At 47.5% G+C, this 16,566-nt stretch overlaps 4 protein-coding genes across 5 annotated transcripts; 2 read left to right on the forward strand and 2 right to left on the reverse strand.

Annotated features, from left to right (window-relative positions):
• Positions 1-24: 24 nt before the first annotated feature.
• Positions 25-5,256, forward strand: LOC134033473 (uncharacterized). 2 transcript variants are annotated; one of them, XM_062477649.1, is made up of 5 exons: positions 25-157; positions 1,206-2,218; positions 2,374-2,553; positions 2,661-2,852; positions 3,789-5,256. In XM_062477649.1, exons 2-5 carry the CDS (start codon positions 1,222-1,224, stop codon positions 4,094-4,096), a joined length of 1,677 nt encoding a protein of 558 aa, XP_062333633.1. In that variant the 5' UTR covers positions 25-157; positions 1,206-1,221; the 3' UTR covers positions 4,097-5,256. The 2 variants fall into 2 exon arrangements, with proteins under 2 accessions (XP_062333633.1, XP_062333632.1); XM_062477648.1 differs by lacking the exon at positions 25-157 and adding an exon at positions 274-424.
• Positions 5,173-6,541, reverse strand: inip (ints3 and nabp interacting protein). The gene is made up of 4 exons (XM_062477651.1): positions 6,243-6,541; positions 6,053-6,146; positions 5,830-5,920; positions 5,173-5,480 (listed from the first exon to the last, which is right to left on the reverse strand). The coding sequence occupies exons 1-4, from the start codon at positions 6,265-6,267 to the stop codon at positions 5,379-5,381; spliced, it is 312 nt and encodes a 103-aa protein (XP_062333635.1). The 5' UTR covers positions 6,268-6,541; the 3' UTR covers positions 5,173-5,378.
• An 837-nt stretch (positions 6,542-7,378) lies between these two features.
• On the forward strand, positions 7,379-12,776 carry snx30 (sorting nexin family member 30). The gene is made up of 9 exons (XM_062477996.1): positions 7,379-7,678; positions 8,223-8,411; positions 8,626-8,736; positions 8,957-9,115; positions 9,222-9,411; positions 9,489-9,688; positions 10,291-10,377; positions 10,467-10,619; positions 10,722-12,776. Exons 1-9 carry the CDS (start codon positions 7,541-7,543, stop codon positions 10,845-10,847), a joined length of 1,353 nt encoding a protein of 450 aa, XP_062333980.1. The 5' UTR covers positions 7,379-7,540; the 3' UTR covers positions 10,848-12,776.
• A 104-nt stretch (positions 12,777-12,880) lies between these two features.
• LOC134033718 (solute carrier family 46 member 2) lies at positions 12,881-16,520 on the reverse strand. Its single transcript, XM_062477997.1, has 4 exons — positions 15,217-16,520; positions 14,271-14,354; positions 13,363-13,519; positions 12,881-13,281 (listed from the first exon to the last, which is right to left on the reverse strand). Exons 1-4 carry the CDS (start codon positions 16,205-16,207, stop codon positions 13,224-13,226), a joined length of 1,290 nt encoding a protein of 429 aa, XP_062333981.1. The 5' UTR covers positions 16,208-16,520; the 3' UTR covers positions 12,881-13,223.
• Between the last annotated feature and the right edge of the window lie 46 nt (positions 16,521-16,566).

Consider the following 16,566-nt stretch of genomic DNA (forward strand, 5'->3'; position numbering starts at 1 on the left):
GGTGTTTTTTTTATATAATTTGGGAAATAAACGACCTGTTTGCCTTTTAGTGCGTGAGTCAGTCTTACTATTAGCAAATCTTTAAGAAAACATCTGGGTAAATGGCAAGTTATTCCTTTTCGTTACAGAGGAAATAAACAGTTACCACAGAGCAAAGGTAACTATTGTTATAGTTTGTTTCAACTAAGCTACTGCATTAACAGATTTAGGTACGCTAGCTAGTTAGCTGGCTATCGTCACGTAATTAGTGCTAGCTAGCGTTCTAGTCTACCTACTGTTCCAAGCAGGGTTCTTTTGTTCCAGCTAGCTATGCTACCACGCATCTAACATAATATGAGATAGCTTGCTACAGTATATCGTTGTGATAGGTAACAAATTGATTGTGTGATCATATATTAATGGTGTGGAATACAATGCTTGCCCGGTAGGTATCTAGTCCCATTAGCTGTGACTGGCGTGATGTGTTATGCATAGACTGTATTGATGCCATCGATGATGCTCGGACTCTCAATCTTACCATCTTACTTAGCTACTGGTACAGTAGCCTAGCCCCATCTCATTGACAACCTGATGTGATGGTGTAAATTAGTTGGTCGAGTCATAGTTGTATTTTGTCGGTTATAGATTAGGTTAATGATGTCAGTTGTTGACAGCGGTGGTAGGCTGGTGGAAATCTCTAATATAATCTGTACCACACGTCTACCTCTTACTGTTAGTTAGCTAGCTGGCTAGCTAGCCAGGTAACTGTAACTGGACGTGATTCCAACAGGCTAGCAGCACACTCTTCAGTAATGTTGTATGCATCTCAGCGAGGGTTTGTATGTCCAAAGATTCTAGAATCTAGAAGTTAAATGGTCCACTACCAGCATCAATACCAGTCAAAAATAATAATTTTCCACATTCGAATTTGGAAACTATAAACAGCAAGTTAGGGGTCACATACTGTTTTATAACTTATAACATAGTCAAATGTTTTATTATATGTCATAATTTACGGTTATAACATATAATGAATGATAGTTAATGTTAGCTAGCTGCAAAGTGAGCTTGGGTTGCTGTTACCATGGCAACCCAGTCTTTAACGATGGGACATCCCAGCCAAGTTCAGCATGAGCTAAACATAGCATAGCATGGTCTGGCTCGTGAGCTCTGAAGTGATTGTATTGTCAAAAAACCTTGTCTATTCTACGACCCTCCCCTCATAGGAAAAAGGAGCTCTTGATGGAGGACTGCCTGCACACTTCCTCAGAGAACTTGTCTAAGCTGGTGCGCTGGGCCCACAGCCACGGCACAATCTGCAGCCTCATCCCGGGCCTCAAACACCTCCTCACCGAGGGTTCCCATAGCAACCTCACCGCCATGTGGGGTTGTGGTGCCGGCCACGCCTACCACTGGCCTCTGACCTCCTCCTGCAGGCCAGGGCAGAAAGAACGGGTTTCGTGTTACCAGGACAACCGGGGAATGCTCTCTGAGGCGGGGCCCCAGACCGGCACCGGCAGTGATCGCTTCCTGGCCAGGGCCTCGAAGGCCAAAGGGGGGAGCAACCAGACGAGGGACTCGTGTGACTTCTCCAACTGTAGTGAGCCCTCGGAGGCAGACGACAACACGGAGGAGTTTGGCAGCAACCTGTTCGACACGGCGTGCGAGTCGTCAGCCACGGATGAAGACGGGGAGTATGAGCCTCAGCACCCTGCCAGGAAGAGGGGGGGCACCCCGGGGGGGTCAGGGGGTCTGCGGTCAGAAGACAAGGCCGTGAAGAGGATCAAGCTGGAGGTGTCTGAGGACTATTACATGGTGGCTAACGGCCAACAAGCTCCAGCAACCGACTCGGACCCAAAGGCCACAAATGCCTCCGCCCGGCCATATGTGGGACACGGCTTTCCCACCAAGCCTTCCTCTGGGGATGGAGACGGTCTGGTTGCCGCCTCCTCCTCCTCCCTACTCTGCCCATCCGCCCCTAACACCTCTTTAGCCAAGCTGGCCTGTGGCCTGGCACCCCAGCCTTCACTCATACACCAGGAGCTCTGCTCGGGGCCCAGCCAGAACATGAGCCTCTCCAGGGAGACCCGGCCGGTGGGCCCCGGCCCCGGTGACCTCCTCCTGGGCTCTGAGGAGCTGCTGAGGGCTGGAGAAACAGGCCTGGGGGAACTGAAACCTGAGCTGGAGCTGGCAGCGCAAACTCTGGCCAGCAGCACTGACACCACAGGAGAAGCAGCAGGTACCTGTCTGTCAGACCGACGCCCGAGCACCACGACATCAGACGCATCCGCAACACTGACCACGGTTGTGGTCTCCAACCCCTTCAAACGAAATGGATGCTCCATTTATTTCGGGTGTGTTAACTGTGTTTGTGGGTGTGTGTGTGTGCCGCAGCGGGTCCGGGGCCGGGTGAGATCGAGCGTCTGCGCGCGCTGCTGCAGGCGGAGAGGAGCCGCAGCGAGCTGATGGGGGAGACGATCAGCAGCCTGAAGCAGGACAAGGAGCTGCTCCAGCAGGAGCTCACCAAGAAGGCCGAGCTCATCTGCGACTTCCTGCAGGACCAACTGCGTCCAGGTACCGTTTTTTGCACGCTACGCGCGTGTGCGTACAGTACACACACACACACACATCCCCTGTCTGTGTCGTCACGTTCTCCCTGTCCTCTCTCGCTGCCCCTCCAGAGAAGAGGAGGGCTCACTCGTCCAATCACATGGAGCCGGGCAGCTCCCACATGGCGTCGTTTGTCGAGGAGGCGGCCTTCGATTCGCCAGTGCTCTTCGACTCCTTTGAGGAGGTGGAGCTCCATCCCCTGGATCGCCACAGAGGCCTGAAGAGCAAGAGGAACAGGGACGGAGAGAACACGCGCGTCCGGAGTAAGACCCTGTACCCTACACACTTACATCATATCACCCCAACCCCTGTACCTTACACACTTACATCATATCGCCCCAACCCCTGTACCCTACACACTTAAATCATATCGCCCCAACCCCTGTACCCTACACACTTACCTCATATCACCCTAATCCCTGTACCCTACACACTTACATCATATCACCCCAACCCCTGTACCCTACACACTTAAATCATATCACCCTAATCCCTGTACCCTACACACTTACATCATATCACCCTAATCCCTGTACCCTACACATTTACATCATATCACCCTAATCCCTGTACCCTACACACTTACATCATATCACCATAATCCCTGTACCCTACACACTTACATCATATCACCCTAATCCCTGTACCCTACACACTTAGATCATATCACCATAATCCCTGTACCCTACACATTTACATCATATCACCCTAATCCCTGTACCCTACACACTTACATCATATCACCCTAATCCCTGTACCCTACACATTTACATCATATCACCATAATCCCTGTACCCTACACACTTACATCATATCACCCTAATCCCTGTACCCTACACATTTACATCATATCACCATAATCCCTGTACCCTACACACTTACATCATATCACCATAATCCCTGTACCCTACACACTTACATCATATCCCCCTAACTACTACACTCAACCCACAACTCCTCCACCCTAACCCCTGTACCCTAACTCCTACACCCTAACCCCTGTACCCTAACTCCTCCACCCTAACCCCTGTACCCTAACTCCTACACCCTAACCCCTGTACCCTTATTCCTACACCCTAACTCCTACACCCTAACCCCTACACCCTAACTCCTACACCCTAACCCCTACACCCTAACTCCTACACCCTAAGCTCTTCCAGGGTCAGGAGTTGCATTCTAACCATGTCTCCCTTCCACAGTGAAGAACGTCGTCGGCGTGATTGCCCGCTACATGGCGGCGCTCCAGGAGTTCAAACGCAGCGTGTCCATGAAGGTGGCGTTCGACCGCGTGGGCGTGGACCGCAACACCATCTCCCGCACGGCAGCCATTGCTGAGCTGAGCCTGGCGGCACCCGAGGTCTTCCACGCGCTGGCGCCTTGGGATGAGAAGGAGGAGACGCTGGCACACTATGCCCACAGATGCCGGCAGGCGATGGACGACAACATCAAAGCCAAGATCAAGAGCATGAAGGCCAAAGGAGACCTGCTGCCAATTGTCAGCAAGTAGGTCCGAAACCATTGACTGGCTGGGTACCTCAAACTGGCTAGACTAGGGGGGGACTTATAGAGGTCTGGGCCTGAGTATGTAGTGTGTGCCTGCCTTGGTCTGGTCTAATGGGCTTGGACCTGGGGTTGGAACGTGTGGTTCAGAATGCCAGGAGCTTGTGGGGAGGAGAGGTTTGGGGCTTGGGAATGTCTCCTTAGCATCACCCTGTTCAGATGGGGTCATTTGTTTTATCTGTTGCCTGGCTGTCCCTAAAGTCTGGTTTAAACTCAATCACTCAACATTTGACTATCATGTTATTGATAGTTGAATGCAACTATGAGCCAGCCTTCCTTCTGCCCCAGCATCCCTAACCCCTGGACTAACCAAAACCCTGAACTTTATTGTTGGGCACAAAAGATATTCACCATAATCACTAATATTTATGTGAAAAAGATATGTTGTTTTTAATCATGTATATATCCCTATTAGAGATCCCCAGTCCAGTAAAATCTCCCACGTGTTTTTGTAATTGCATGTTCACTTTTAGCTGTGATCTGGTGTGGTCCGAGCTGTGTGTGTGTGTGTTTTGTTCTCTAGAGTTTCTGGGCGTCTGTGTCCATCTGCAGTCAGAGATTGTTTAACACTAACACATCCTTCTGAGGCCACTTTGCAGAATGCATAAGCTGTTACCAGCAGTGGGAAAGCAGAAGGCATATGAAAAAGTAAGATTTGAGAGACACTGAAGTCAAATGAAATGACAAATCAATATATTGTTTTCCATCAAAAGGTCTTCTTTGCAGATCTCCATGGTACATACTCTCTCAGATTGATTTTAATACTCAGGCTCGGCACCATTGACATCTACAAACGAGCCCAGCTAACTACTGAAAGCCTGGTTATGACCTTCAGCCTCTGAATATTCTGTAGCTTGTCTGGCCCTCATGTTTTACAATCAGATCACCTAAAAGCCTGAGGACTTGTTTGACTGTTACACCCACACCTTTAGAAGATAATTCAAAAAACAATGCCTGACCTACATATGATGGTGTTTAATGATGAAATGATAAATGTATACAGTACCAATGAATAATAAGTGCTTGGGAAAATATGTCAGCTGGAAGCTGTGTTCAAATTTAATAGCATTGGTAGTACACTTACTGTTCACTTGATCTTAAATTGAATATGCCTTAATAAAAACATTACAAAAGCAAAACATAATCCACACGTGTCACATCCCCCCCAACCTCTCCCTCAGTCTCTCCCACCACCTCTCATCTCCCAACCCCCCTTCCCACCCCACTCCTCATTGTCCTTCGGGGTCTAGTCGAGGCAAAACTGGCAGGATGAGGTTCCCAAAGGACGAATCTTGGGTGATGAAGAATCCGGAAGAATGAGCGTGAGCATGCTGCAACACAAATGCAGGATCACCTACTACAGTAGAACTACAAATCTGCCGATGTTGGCAAACCTCCTGTCTAGGTACTGGAGTTAATAAGCATTGAGAGAGTAACACCAGACAATAAATAAGACTCAATAATAATGAATAAATCAAAGATGCAAAAATTGCTTTGACCCATCAGAAGTCTTCTCCAGCCACAGGCCAAATTAACCCTGACCCTAGGCACCAGGTTCTGACCGGCTCATAGATGGAGTGAAATATAACTGATATGGATATTCCCACAAGGGGTGTCATCTATCAAAACCTATAGTCAAAACTCATTTACTTCCTGTCTAACCTGTGAGACCAGACTTACCTGAAGGGCAGCTTTCTGCTGGGCTGCAATATGCTGTTGCTCTGCATGGTCTCGAAAGTCTTTATTTACTGCTGGTCTTGATAAAGGGATACTGAGAAAAAAACATTTAAAGAAGGGGGGGGGGGGGTTAGGCGACTCTCGCTGAATAAACAGATGTACGTGACGTTTCTATAGATGTGTCTGTGTCTTCAAAATAGAGGTGTGAGTCTACAAATCTACAAACCTCGCTCCGGGATTAATGGTCTGGTTTTGAATAAGGCGCCTTTTCTCCTTATCCAGTTCAGCCAATATGGCAACGCGGTTTTTGTTCTGGAAACCTTTGATCAAAATCAAATATATTTAGACTAGTTGTCAACAAACATAGTGGGGGCACAATTTGACGTTTTGGAATCGGTTGTCTTGGCGATACCTACCTTGAGCAGGAGGATTTGCGGCCATGTCAATTTGTGTCTGCAGTTTTGCTCAGCAGCTCTACTTCAAGAACTAGCGTTACTGCCTGGGCTGGATGAGGCTAAGATGAAAGACAAGGAGTCTAAATATGAGCTGATGTATGTCTTTTTATCGGTGGCAGACCATACCAGATATCTCACTAGGCTTACATGATTAGCTAGCCGTTAAAGTTTAGCTTTTATTTACCACACACAACGTAACACCAGAGAATGTCTAACACTATCAATAAAACCACGTGATATATGCAGCATTTTGTTTCACTACCGGGTACTGCTATTTCACTTCCGACTCTGGTTAACGTGGATCGACTTGGAGAAACTGGCCTCAGAAGTCCTCAAAAGCACTTCCGGTTTTGCGAAATTTGACTTCAAAATAAGAGTGGGGCCTAAAAAGTTAACTAATGTGTGGCGCAAAATAAATTGAAAATAGCTCATCTGAGTAGGACTAACTCTAACTCAAAACATTTTTTACAGTTCTGATTATTTTCGTTTTTTTTTTTACTCTGACCTCTCAAAAGTCAATGCAGCAATCAGCATACCAACAAGTTTGTGGGAGTTTGGAGAAGTTTAGAAGAGTGTCAGTATAATGGTCAGTTAATTTGTTAAGTACTTATTATAGGCCGATGGTTTCTCACGTTTGCATTAGTGAATCTTTGATTAGTAAATAGCAGTTTAGTACCTAAGTTGAGCACCCTACTCTACCCTCTTTCACCTCTATAAGAAATGGTTTAAAAACTGTTTTACTCAAAAGTCTTAATAAAACAATAAAATCAGTTCATACAATAAAAAAAGTCATTTTACACCCGTGCTGACGATATAGGCTACATACCAGTATTATTGCATATTCAGATACCTCTCATGTTCTTGAATCCATTTCATCCCCATGTTGAGGGGGAAGAAAAGCTACAGTTTTCCCAGTAGGCTATCATAATTTTTAACCCCAAAATACCTACCATTTTAACAGTTGATTAATGATTTGACTCAAAGAGTTTACTTTGGACATTAAATTGTATAAAAACGGGTTAGTTCACTGACCTTTATTTTGAAAAATGTGGAAGAAGAGGAAATTAAATTCTTTGTTGTGGCCGCCTTTACCTTGTTTAGTCCGAGTCAGCTGACAGCTGTGTGCAGCCAGCAGCGGGTGTACCATCTGACACACAGCGCTGGAATAATCTTCAAACAAATCACTCCGTCCGGGCCTGACCACAAAGATAGAGATTGTCATATCGAAAAATCCCTTTTGGTTCCTCTTCGCTCGCACAATGAGTGCTGGCACTCCTAAATCACTGGCGTCGTCAGGGCAGCTACCCATCCAGGAGGTTTGCCACCCTCTCTCCGCGGAAGACTCCGCTCTCACACCCAGTCCAGATGTAGCAAACACCGCCAGCGCTGGGGACAAGGTAAGACATCCACAGGGACCAGCTGCACAACGGAGTATAATCATAATGCACAGTGTATAATAATACATTATTGCATGGCTTTATTATACAAACACATTTTCATAATAGAAACCAGTGTGTGTGCGTGTGTGCGTGTTTGTTTGTATGTGTGCACCAGTAGGTCATATCAGTGCTATGTATGTAGACTGGTTAACCATTAACCATATTGTCTCTCTGTTTTGTTGCTTCAAGGCAGCAGGAAAGGCTTACTGCTAGCTTGGTCCTGGCTGGCAACATCATGAAATGTAGCTTAGAATCTCCCCATCAGCAGAGAATGTCTCGACGCTGCACTTAGTGGGGTAGCTGACAGACGAGGAATACTGTACATTTGTTGAACAGTCGGAGACAGAATCAAGCAAGACCTCAAACAATAGAATCAGTGTTCACTGAAGCAAGAACGAAGAATAAAAAAAGAGAGAAAACATTCTATCGCTTCTTTGTTTGTATTTTTGTTTCCCTTGGTGATGCAGAGCTGAACATTCCTCCCTCGCTTCTCTCCGCCTAGGAACTAAGCTTACCCAATGGCACGCCGGTCGAGACCTCCAGCCCCGCCTCATCATCCTCTCTCCTGAACCGCCTGCAGCTGGATGATGACCCTGACGGAGAGACTCGTGACCTGTTCGTTACCGTGGACGACCCCAAGAAGCACGTGTCCACCATGGAGACGTACATCACTTACCGAGTCTCGACCAAGGTCCTCAGCACCACTCACCCGTAGTGTTTGATCTAGACAAGGAGTGCAAATTGAGTTTGTCTCTCACACCGATGTGCCAGCAGATTCTGTGGGAGAGGCTCTACCAGAGCAGTGCACTTGCAGCTGCAGGAATGAAGATATATCTTAGCTATTTCCTCTAGAAGTAGGCATGGAGTTTAACTACTGTCTTACTGTTGTCTCCCTGTGCTTTCAGACGACGCGGGTGGAATTCAACCTCCCAGAATACTCTGTCAGGCGACGCTATCAAGACTTTGATTGGCTGAGAAACAAGCTGGAGGAAACTCAGTCCACACACCTGATTCCTGTAAGTTCCTATTCTCCAGTCTGGGGCCAGTTTCCTGTTCTCCAGTTCTAGAACCTACCACTTACATTTGGTACTGAAACTAGAACCTATATTCTGCACGGGAACTCAATTACTGTTGTGGATATAAAACCTTGAACCCACTCTGTATTCCAGTAACCTATAACCTATTGTCTTAAAGGTGATGAGTAGATGAACTTGGTTCTCGTTTCTCTGCTTGCAGCCTCTTCCAGAGAAGTTTGTGGTGAAAGGCGTGGTTGACCGTTTCTCTGAGGAGTTTGTGGAGACGAGAAGGAAGGCGCTCGACAAATTCCTGAAGCGTGTGGCTGACCATCCTGTCCTGTCCTTCAACCAGCACCTAAATGCCTTCCTCTCCTCCAAGGTCAGTGTATCATTTACCTCCTATACAGGTCATACTTGGATGGCTGCGAGGCATTAATGCTGTGTAATAAACAATGATGCATGTGTGTCTGTGCTGGTGTGTTCAGGACCTGAACAAGAGACAGGGCCTGGCCTTACTGACAAAGATGGGGGAGTCTGTCAAATACGTGACGGGGGGGTACAAGCTGCGGGCGCGGCCGCCCGAGTTCATCTCCATGGGAGACTACCTGGACATGTTCACCCAAAAACTGGGAACCATCGACAGGATCGCTCAGAGGATCATCAAAGAACAGTCAGGTATGGCCTCCACTCCACTCCTCTCCCACACCCTGACCTCTGCCTCCTGAACCCTGACCTCTGTCCTCTGTCCTCAGAGTACCTGGTGGAGCTGAGGGAGTATGGGCCCATCTATTCCAGCTGGGCGGGGTCGGAGGTCGAGCTGCAGGAGCCTCTGGAGGGGGTGGCGGGCTCCGTGGCCACCAGCGGCAGCGCGCTGGAGGAACTGACGCTGGACATGAGCGAGGATTTCCTGCCCGTGCTCCGAGAGTACGTCCTCTACATCGACTCCATGAAGGTAGGAGTGTGTCCATGGTGACCATGCATGAAGCATTTCCCTCTCCAGAATGGTGTTTAACCACTAGTAGCTATCATTGTTGGACATCTTTTTATTCCTCCCTGACACTTGACACCTGACACTGCATTCCAATCACATGCAATCATTTCATTGGCAGTGGCGGTGTTCAGTCTTTCTGAATGTGATCCTTGTGCAATGCTTAAATCCTACTGTGAAAAAGTCCCTCAACAATTCATTTGGTGACGCCTGAGTTTGAACTAGGCCTGCTTCCTCTTGGGTTTTCCTGGCCATATGTGATGGACATGATTTTGTAACCTTAGACCCTCAGTGTACAGGATGTAGACTCATTTCACTTCCTGTTTCCATGCTGACAGCATTACAACACACACAGCCAGAGATCTAGTGTTGAACCACAGAGATAATAGTCAAACTGGCTGAGTGGACAGTGTTGGGTCATAGAGACAGAGTGTCGATTCTATCCGGAAAATAAATGTTTCTATCAGATCAAACCATTCAAGTGTAATTGCTGTGACAAGCCAGTTCAATTTGCAGTAGTTATTCAGATTCTTACAAGGTGTGTGTTGCTGCTGTTTGGAATCTAGAATGTTCTGAAGAAGAGGGACCAGGTGCAGGCAGAGTACGAGGCCAGGTTGGAGGCTGCAGCCCTGCGGAGGGACGAGGGACTGCCGGTATGACCCTCCCCTCCCCTCCCCTCCCCTCCCCTCCCCTCTCCTCTCCTCTCCTGTCTTGTAGTTCAGTGCTGTGTGTCCCCCTGCAGGTTCCCGTCGAGGTGGAGAAATGCCAGGACCGCCTGGAGTGTTTCAACGCTGACCTGAAGGCAGACTGGGAACGCTGGCAGAGCAACAAGAGACAGGACTTCAGACAGCTGCTCACGGGGATGGCCGATAAAAACATCCAGTTCTACCAGAAGGTTAGCCCGTTGGCTCCACCTCCTCAGCCCACATGTCAACCATGTTGTGGTCTCTCTCTGGGTTGGATTTTGAGCCTGTTGTTGTTTCTCTCTGGGTTTCAGTGCCAGGCGTCATGGGAGTCCATCATTCCACTACTACATAACAAGAAGGAGGGCGAAGAGGAAGAGGAAGAGGAGGAAGAGGAGGAGGAAGAGGACGAGGAGGAGAAGAAAACAGAAATCAACTGAATGTGAGACCTCCTGCCCCCGAACACCTCCTCTTCACTCTCAACTTCCTGCACAGAGGAGGAGCAGGACTTCCTGTCTCTCAGATACTCTCGATGAAGGAGGTTCTGCCTCCAGCTCCCAGTGTCTCCACCTGCTGGACAGGAGCGTGTCTACGACACAGACGTGAGGTGCCCTCAGACTCAGCTCTCTCATCTGACTGGTTCTACTGGGAGCCAATGCCCGCCCCTTCCTCTCTTGGACTGTCTGTCTGACAGCCAATCAACCAATAATGCTCAAGGAGCAGATAACACAGGCCAAAGGAACAGGAAGTGTAAGAAGGAAAAAGTGAAAGATAGAGGTGGGCGGGGGAGAGAGAGACGGGCATCTAATATGTATAGGTTTTCAGTTACATGTTTTTGTTGTTTTTCTCCTGAGTTAACTTTTGCCAATGACCCTGAAGTCAGTGAAGATGAAGTACATCTTTTGCCAAAGATGGAAAACACTTCTCATAGTTTTCCTTTTCTCAAACCTGTACAGAAAACTGGTCTGCACGATGGAGGAAGATGCTCGCAGATAATAGTCTTAATTTGAACAAACACACAAGTCCCCGTGCAAAATGCTCCTGTAGACTGATGCCTGCTATTTCAGCGCGGTATACAGTCAAAAGAGTCTCTCAAGGGATTGGTATGACAGTTGACAACTCTTTGTCTGTGTTGCTAGCCAGCAGCTAGCTCTAGCTTAGCATTGCAGGCTGTCAGCTTGTTGGCCCACTGTCTGTAGCTAGCATCTAGCAGTCCCTGTGCTGAGCTGACACCAGTTGCTCTGCTCTGGCTGTTTCATATTTAGATTGTCTTTAATTATCACTGCATTCCTCTGTAATTGGAACTACAGCTCCCAGCCCAGCCAAGCCCCAAGGTACTGCCTACATTGTGGAGCGAGAGCAGGCTATTCTGGTTCTGGGTAAATTTAGGATTTGCGTTCTACAACAGAAGCTTGAGTTATGCAATTGGGGAACCATTGTTTTTGAGTTCTAACTGTTGAATCACTGTTACAATGTTACTCAGAGAGACCCCTCTGTCAAGGTGACGAGCACATTACATTTTTCATGGGACATGTGGGAGTGTCTGCCTCCTGGTGTCTAAAATGTAGAACTGCAGACTGGACGTGTTAAGTACAGCAATCTGCTGGCCACAGGTTAAGTGTGTGCTGTGCCTGCTAACATTTATATATGCTCCTCTTTGTAGTTTGGGAGATGAGATGGACCAAATGTGAAACACGCATGTCTTGGTCAAATACTTAGAGATCAAAACTCCAGTATAGTACGAAAAATATAAGGTGTTGGAACTTGGTTTGCACCTGAGTTGTACTTGACCAATGTGTGTGTGTGTGTGTGTGTGTGTGCGAGTGTATCTATTCCTCCTGCTACTTTCTCCTCACCCTCTATCAGCTACACCTGTGTTGAGTGTCCAGGCAGCTACAGATGTGTCATTAAGTTGTCAGTGGTGAATATGAAGTTAACAATTAATAAACTCTCACACAGACCGCATGAAGGAGGGGGACATAACATCCAAAGTTCAAATCCTGCTCAAATGGCAATATGTAGCTCCCTATTTTTCTATTCACCTGCGATTCGGTGTGGTTGTGAAGACCGGGGGTTTTCTGACAGGGGTATGTGTGTGTATATATGTGTGGGCACTGTTTATAATACTAAAGCAAGGGCAACTGTGCTGTGTGCTGGCTATATAGGTCTGTATACATGCTGTGTGTACGTTTGTGTGTTTCTGTTTTTTCTACTCTTTCACCTTGAGGTTTTCTTTGCCAAGCGCAGCCCGTTTAACCTTTCCCTCCTTCCCAGCCCCCACGTGTGCATTGTTTACTGTTGCATTCCTAATCATGTACATTTTGATGTTGAAATAACAACATATTTGAATAATAACCTCTACATCTGTTGTTTTGATGCAATTTTCTTTACCTCAAATTATTTTGAATATTGGACCAATAAAAATAGAATGTATTTAAATCTATGGTGGTTAACATCATGAATACAAAGCAAGTACAACATTAATTATTAATTTTATTAATTTGAATTTAAACATCATCATCATTGGCTTTATGTGAAGTAAAACAGGCCCAGTCCCAGCCCTTGGCCCATGTCCACAGTGCAACACACCTGGCCCACCATTAACAGTTGATGTGAGCAGTCTTTCCTCCTGGTCCTAATGCTAGTCGACCTTTAGTCCCAATGGTCACTGTGTCACCTGTGCGTCCCAATGGTCACTGTGTCACCTGTGCGTCCCAATGGTCCCTGTGTCACCTGTGCGTCAACGCACAGAGCTGAAGCTGTAAAGGCTGATGCAAGCCTTCAGTTCCTCAATCCATCCCATCTACGTGACAACATCAGTCTCCCTGGATCCTCTCATAGTCATTCCTCTTAGACAGTCTGCAGCCCACCACACTGAAACACACACACACAGGTTACGATTACAACTTGATATGATAGATTTGGATGGGTGGTCTGGTCTGGGCGAGCTCTAACCTGATGGGGATGGTGGCCAGCACTGTGATGATGCTTGACAGGGTGAAGACAAAGCCGGGGAACCAGTCCAGAGTGGCCTGGTACACGCGGGTGTAGATGGGGGTGTAGGCCAGACTGGCTACCTTGAAGGACAGCTGCAGTGAGATCAAGAGAATACCTGGAGGGACCGAGAAAATGACATTGAGATCAGGATCATACCTGTAGAACCAGTGGGTCAGGGGGATCAGGATAATAGCTGGAGAAACAGAGAGTGGGACAGGGACATGGAGATGAGGGTGAGGCCTGGAGACAAAGAGAGTGCTCATTTCCAAGCCCAAGAGGAAGTGAGAGTGTGATGAAATCACCCGATGACATGTGGCTTGGTAATGTCAGAGGGAGTCTGCAAAGCAAACAGACCAGTTCCCTGAAAGTCTGGCATGCTGCGCAGGTTCTTCAGACAGCCACACACCTACCTCAGTCACCTGACACCCAGGCATGGGCACAGACCTCTGGAGGGGCAGGGGCCAAACATAACAAAGACCCCTTATTTTTTTCCACAATCTATAAAATACCTATATTCACAGGACAAATAGCTAACCCTGGCCTAAAAAATGAATCCACAGCACCTTAACCTTGGGAAAGCTTTTTCCCTAGAAATAGTTCAGGCACTGAACTTTTTGGACTTGGGTGCCTATTTGTTATGTTACTATGTACTCTTTGGTTGTGTTGAGAAAAAAAGGTACTAATACAAATAAAATAAAAACATTGCCCCCCTTCGCCCCTACCTGCCAACACCACACACCTTTGAAGCACATACCAGAGGATACTACTCACTGACCTCAGCTCTGGCTGACACCTGAGATCAGATACTCCACATTGTACCAGGCCTGAAAAACACACACACACACACACACGGGGAAGAGACATACCATAGGAGGAGCCTTTCACCTGCTTAGACAGCAGAGAGCGGATGGTGGGCATCGGGATGAGGGCAAACAGGGTCAGAGACCGAGCTGGGGAGAACACACACACAGCTGGAGTCAATGGTGACGCACAAACACACTGGAGAGCTAGTGGTGACATAGGTTACTGTACACACACACAAGAGCCTGCATACCACACACACACACACACACACACACACACACACACACACACACACACACACACACACACACACAAGAGCCTGTAGGGTCACATACTACACACACACAGTGGAGATTAATATAGACAGCTGCATCAGCTCGGCCCCATGGGTACGCCACGTGTGAAGAGATATGGTTGTTTTCGGCCCATGGTGGTGAGTGTGTGTGTGTGTGTAAAGATAATAAAGCAGCCGTCCACTCATTCTCACTTCCCCAAAAAACACAAAGTTCTACAAACACAGTGAGCAAACAGGGTGCAACCCTGGGTTCCTGTACTCTCCCCGCTAACTGGGTTCCATACAGACCTCTATCAGATTGGAAATATCGAATAATTTGTTCTTTCTGAACTGAAATAAGCTCCTGGTATAGGCTCTATAACGAAAAAACGAAATTCCTGATGATTTATACAAAAGTGGTCTAGATTGTGCCAACCCTTCTGTGGCCTTATGTGGGCCATAAGGTTGAATACCAACCTAGGTAGGCTACCTACCCTGACACGTTCTAAACAGTCAAGAAAGGCTCAGGCTTTGTTTGTGCACAGTAATAAAAAGAGATCACTGACACCTTGCATGAGGATTTGGGCTGTCAGTGCTCAGTATATAGGCTATAGACATGATATAGGTTAGGATAGGTTAAATCATACGATTCAAGGCATTATAACACATTAACCATTAGATGTAGTTAAAGCACCAACCATTTAGTATTGAATACATATTTGATTCACACTTACCCAGATAAAACATGTAGGTTTCTGTCACAAACGCCATAAAGTAGATTCCCGCGGCGAATGACAGCATACCGATGATTATGAGACTCACGTCGCTCACCCAGCGGGACATCACCATGACACCAAAGAAGCTCGTGAGGAACACCATGAATCCGGCTGCGTTACCGTATCCCACCTGGGTTGCGTTCCAGTTGAGCGGCTCCTTCATCTCGAAAGACACCAGGATCTCCACCCCGCCACCGACCGCCACGTCATACAGAATGCCACCGGCGAAGAGCAGGGCGATGTTCACTAAACTCCTAGAGTTGTGACTGGTCAATCCCTGGTTCTCTTTCTCGCTCGCAGTCACCTGTACGCGATTTATCTGAAGCAGGAATATGGAGTGCAGTAAACACACGAGATAAAAAGCCACGCTCAGCCCCACTAGCAGGCTGCCCTGCTTGAAAGTCGCCGTGTACAGCTGGAAAAGGTGACCGGAGGCTAGGCTACCGACCAGTCCCGCCAGCCCGTATATCAGTTCGACGCGCATCATCTCAACGGAGCGGTCGTCCTCGGTTGATCTCAAGGACACCAGCGCCATGACGCCAGCCCAGTAGGAACAGAAGCCACCGCAGAGTCCGTGCAAAACTACCCCACCGTAGAGAGCTTCCAGGGGCCAGCCCAACGTCACGACCGACAGCAGCACCGCTCGGGACAACAGGTAGCCTACCAGGGGAATGACGATGGGGATCTTTCGGTAGCCCCGGTCCCCAACTTTTGCCAGGATGATGGCCGGGATGATGGGAGTGAACTTAGCCAATAAGTTGTAAGTCATGTAAAAGTTGGTCATAGCTCTCTGACGACTGTCCACCGTTGACGTACCGTTGATGGAGTCGGTTGCGTTAGCGCATCGCTCCTTCACCACCATCTGCAAGCCGGTGTCAAAAAACGCGCTGGCCAGCTGAGCGATCAGGACCACAGTCTCAATGCGCTTAACGAGAGACCAGAGACCCATCCTAGTATCCAGCAAGCTATATTTATTGAAAGTAAAAGTTTAGCACTGTCTGTTTGACATATGTAGTTATATCCACAGCTGAAGAAAACGCTCTAAACTTCAACAAGTTCAGTTATGGTCGGGTATGTGAGGTGTTTCTCGTCTTACAAAGCTGCGATTCTGAGATGCAATTCCCTCCCTGTCACGGTTCACACTCCCATTTCCGCATGTTTGCCATTGATCACGCACACAGTGGCTCCTATGAAATCTGGTTTGGCAAGATTACCTGACAGCATCACTGAAGAATGGAGCTATTATAAATATTATAAATTTAGTGGATTTTTTCCCGAGTCAGTTGTGTTGCCTTCTACATGACTACA

The sequence above is a fragment of the Osmerus eperlanus genome, chromosome 14, assembly GCF_963692335.1.
Source record: "Osmerus eperlanus chromosome 14, fOsmEpe2.1, whole genome shotgun sequence".
Classification (NCBI taxonomy): Eukaryota; Metazoa; Chordata; class Actinopteri; order Osmeriformes; family Osmeridae; genus Osmerus; species Osmerus eperlanus.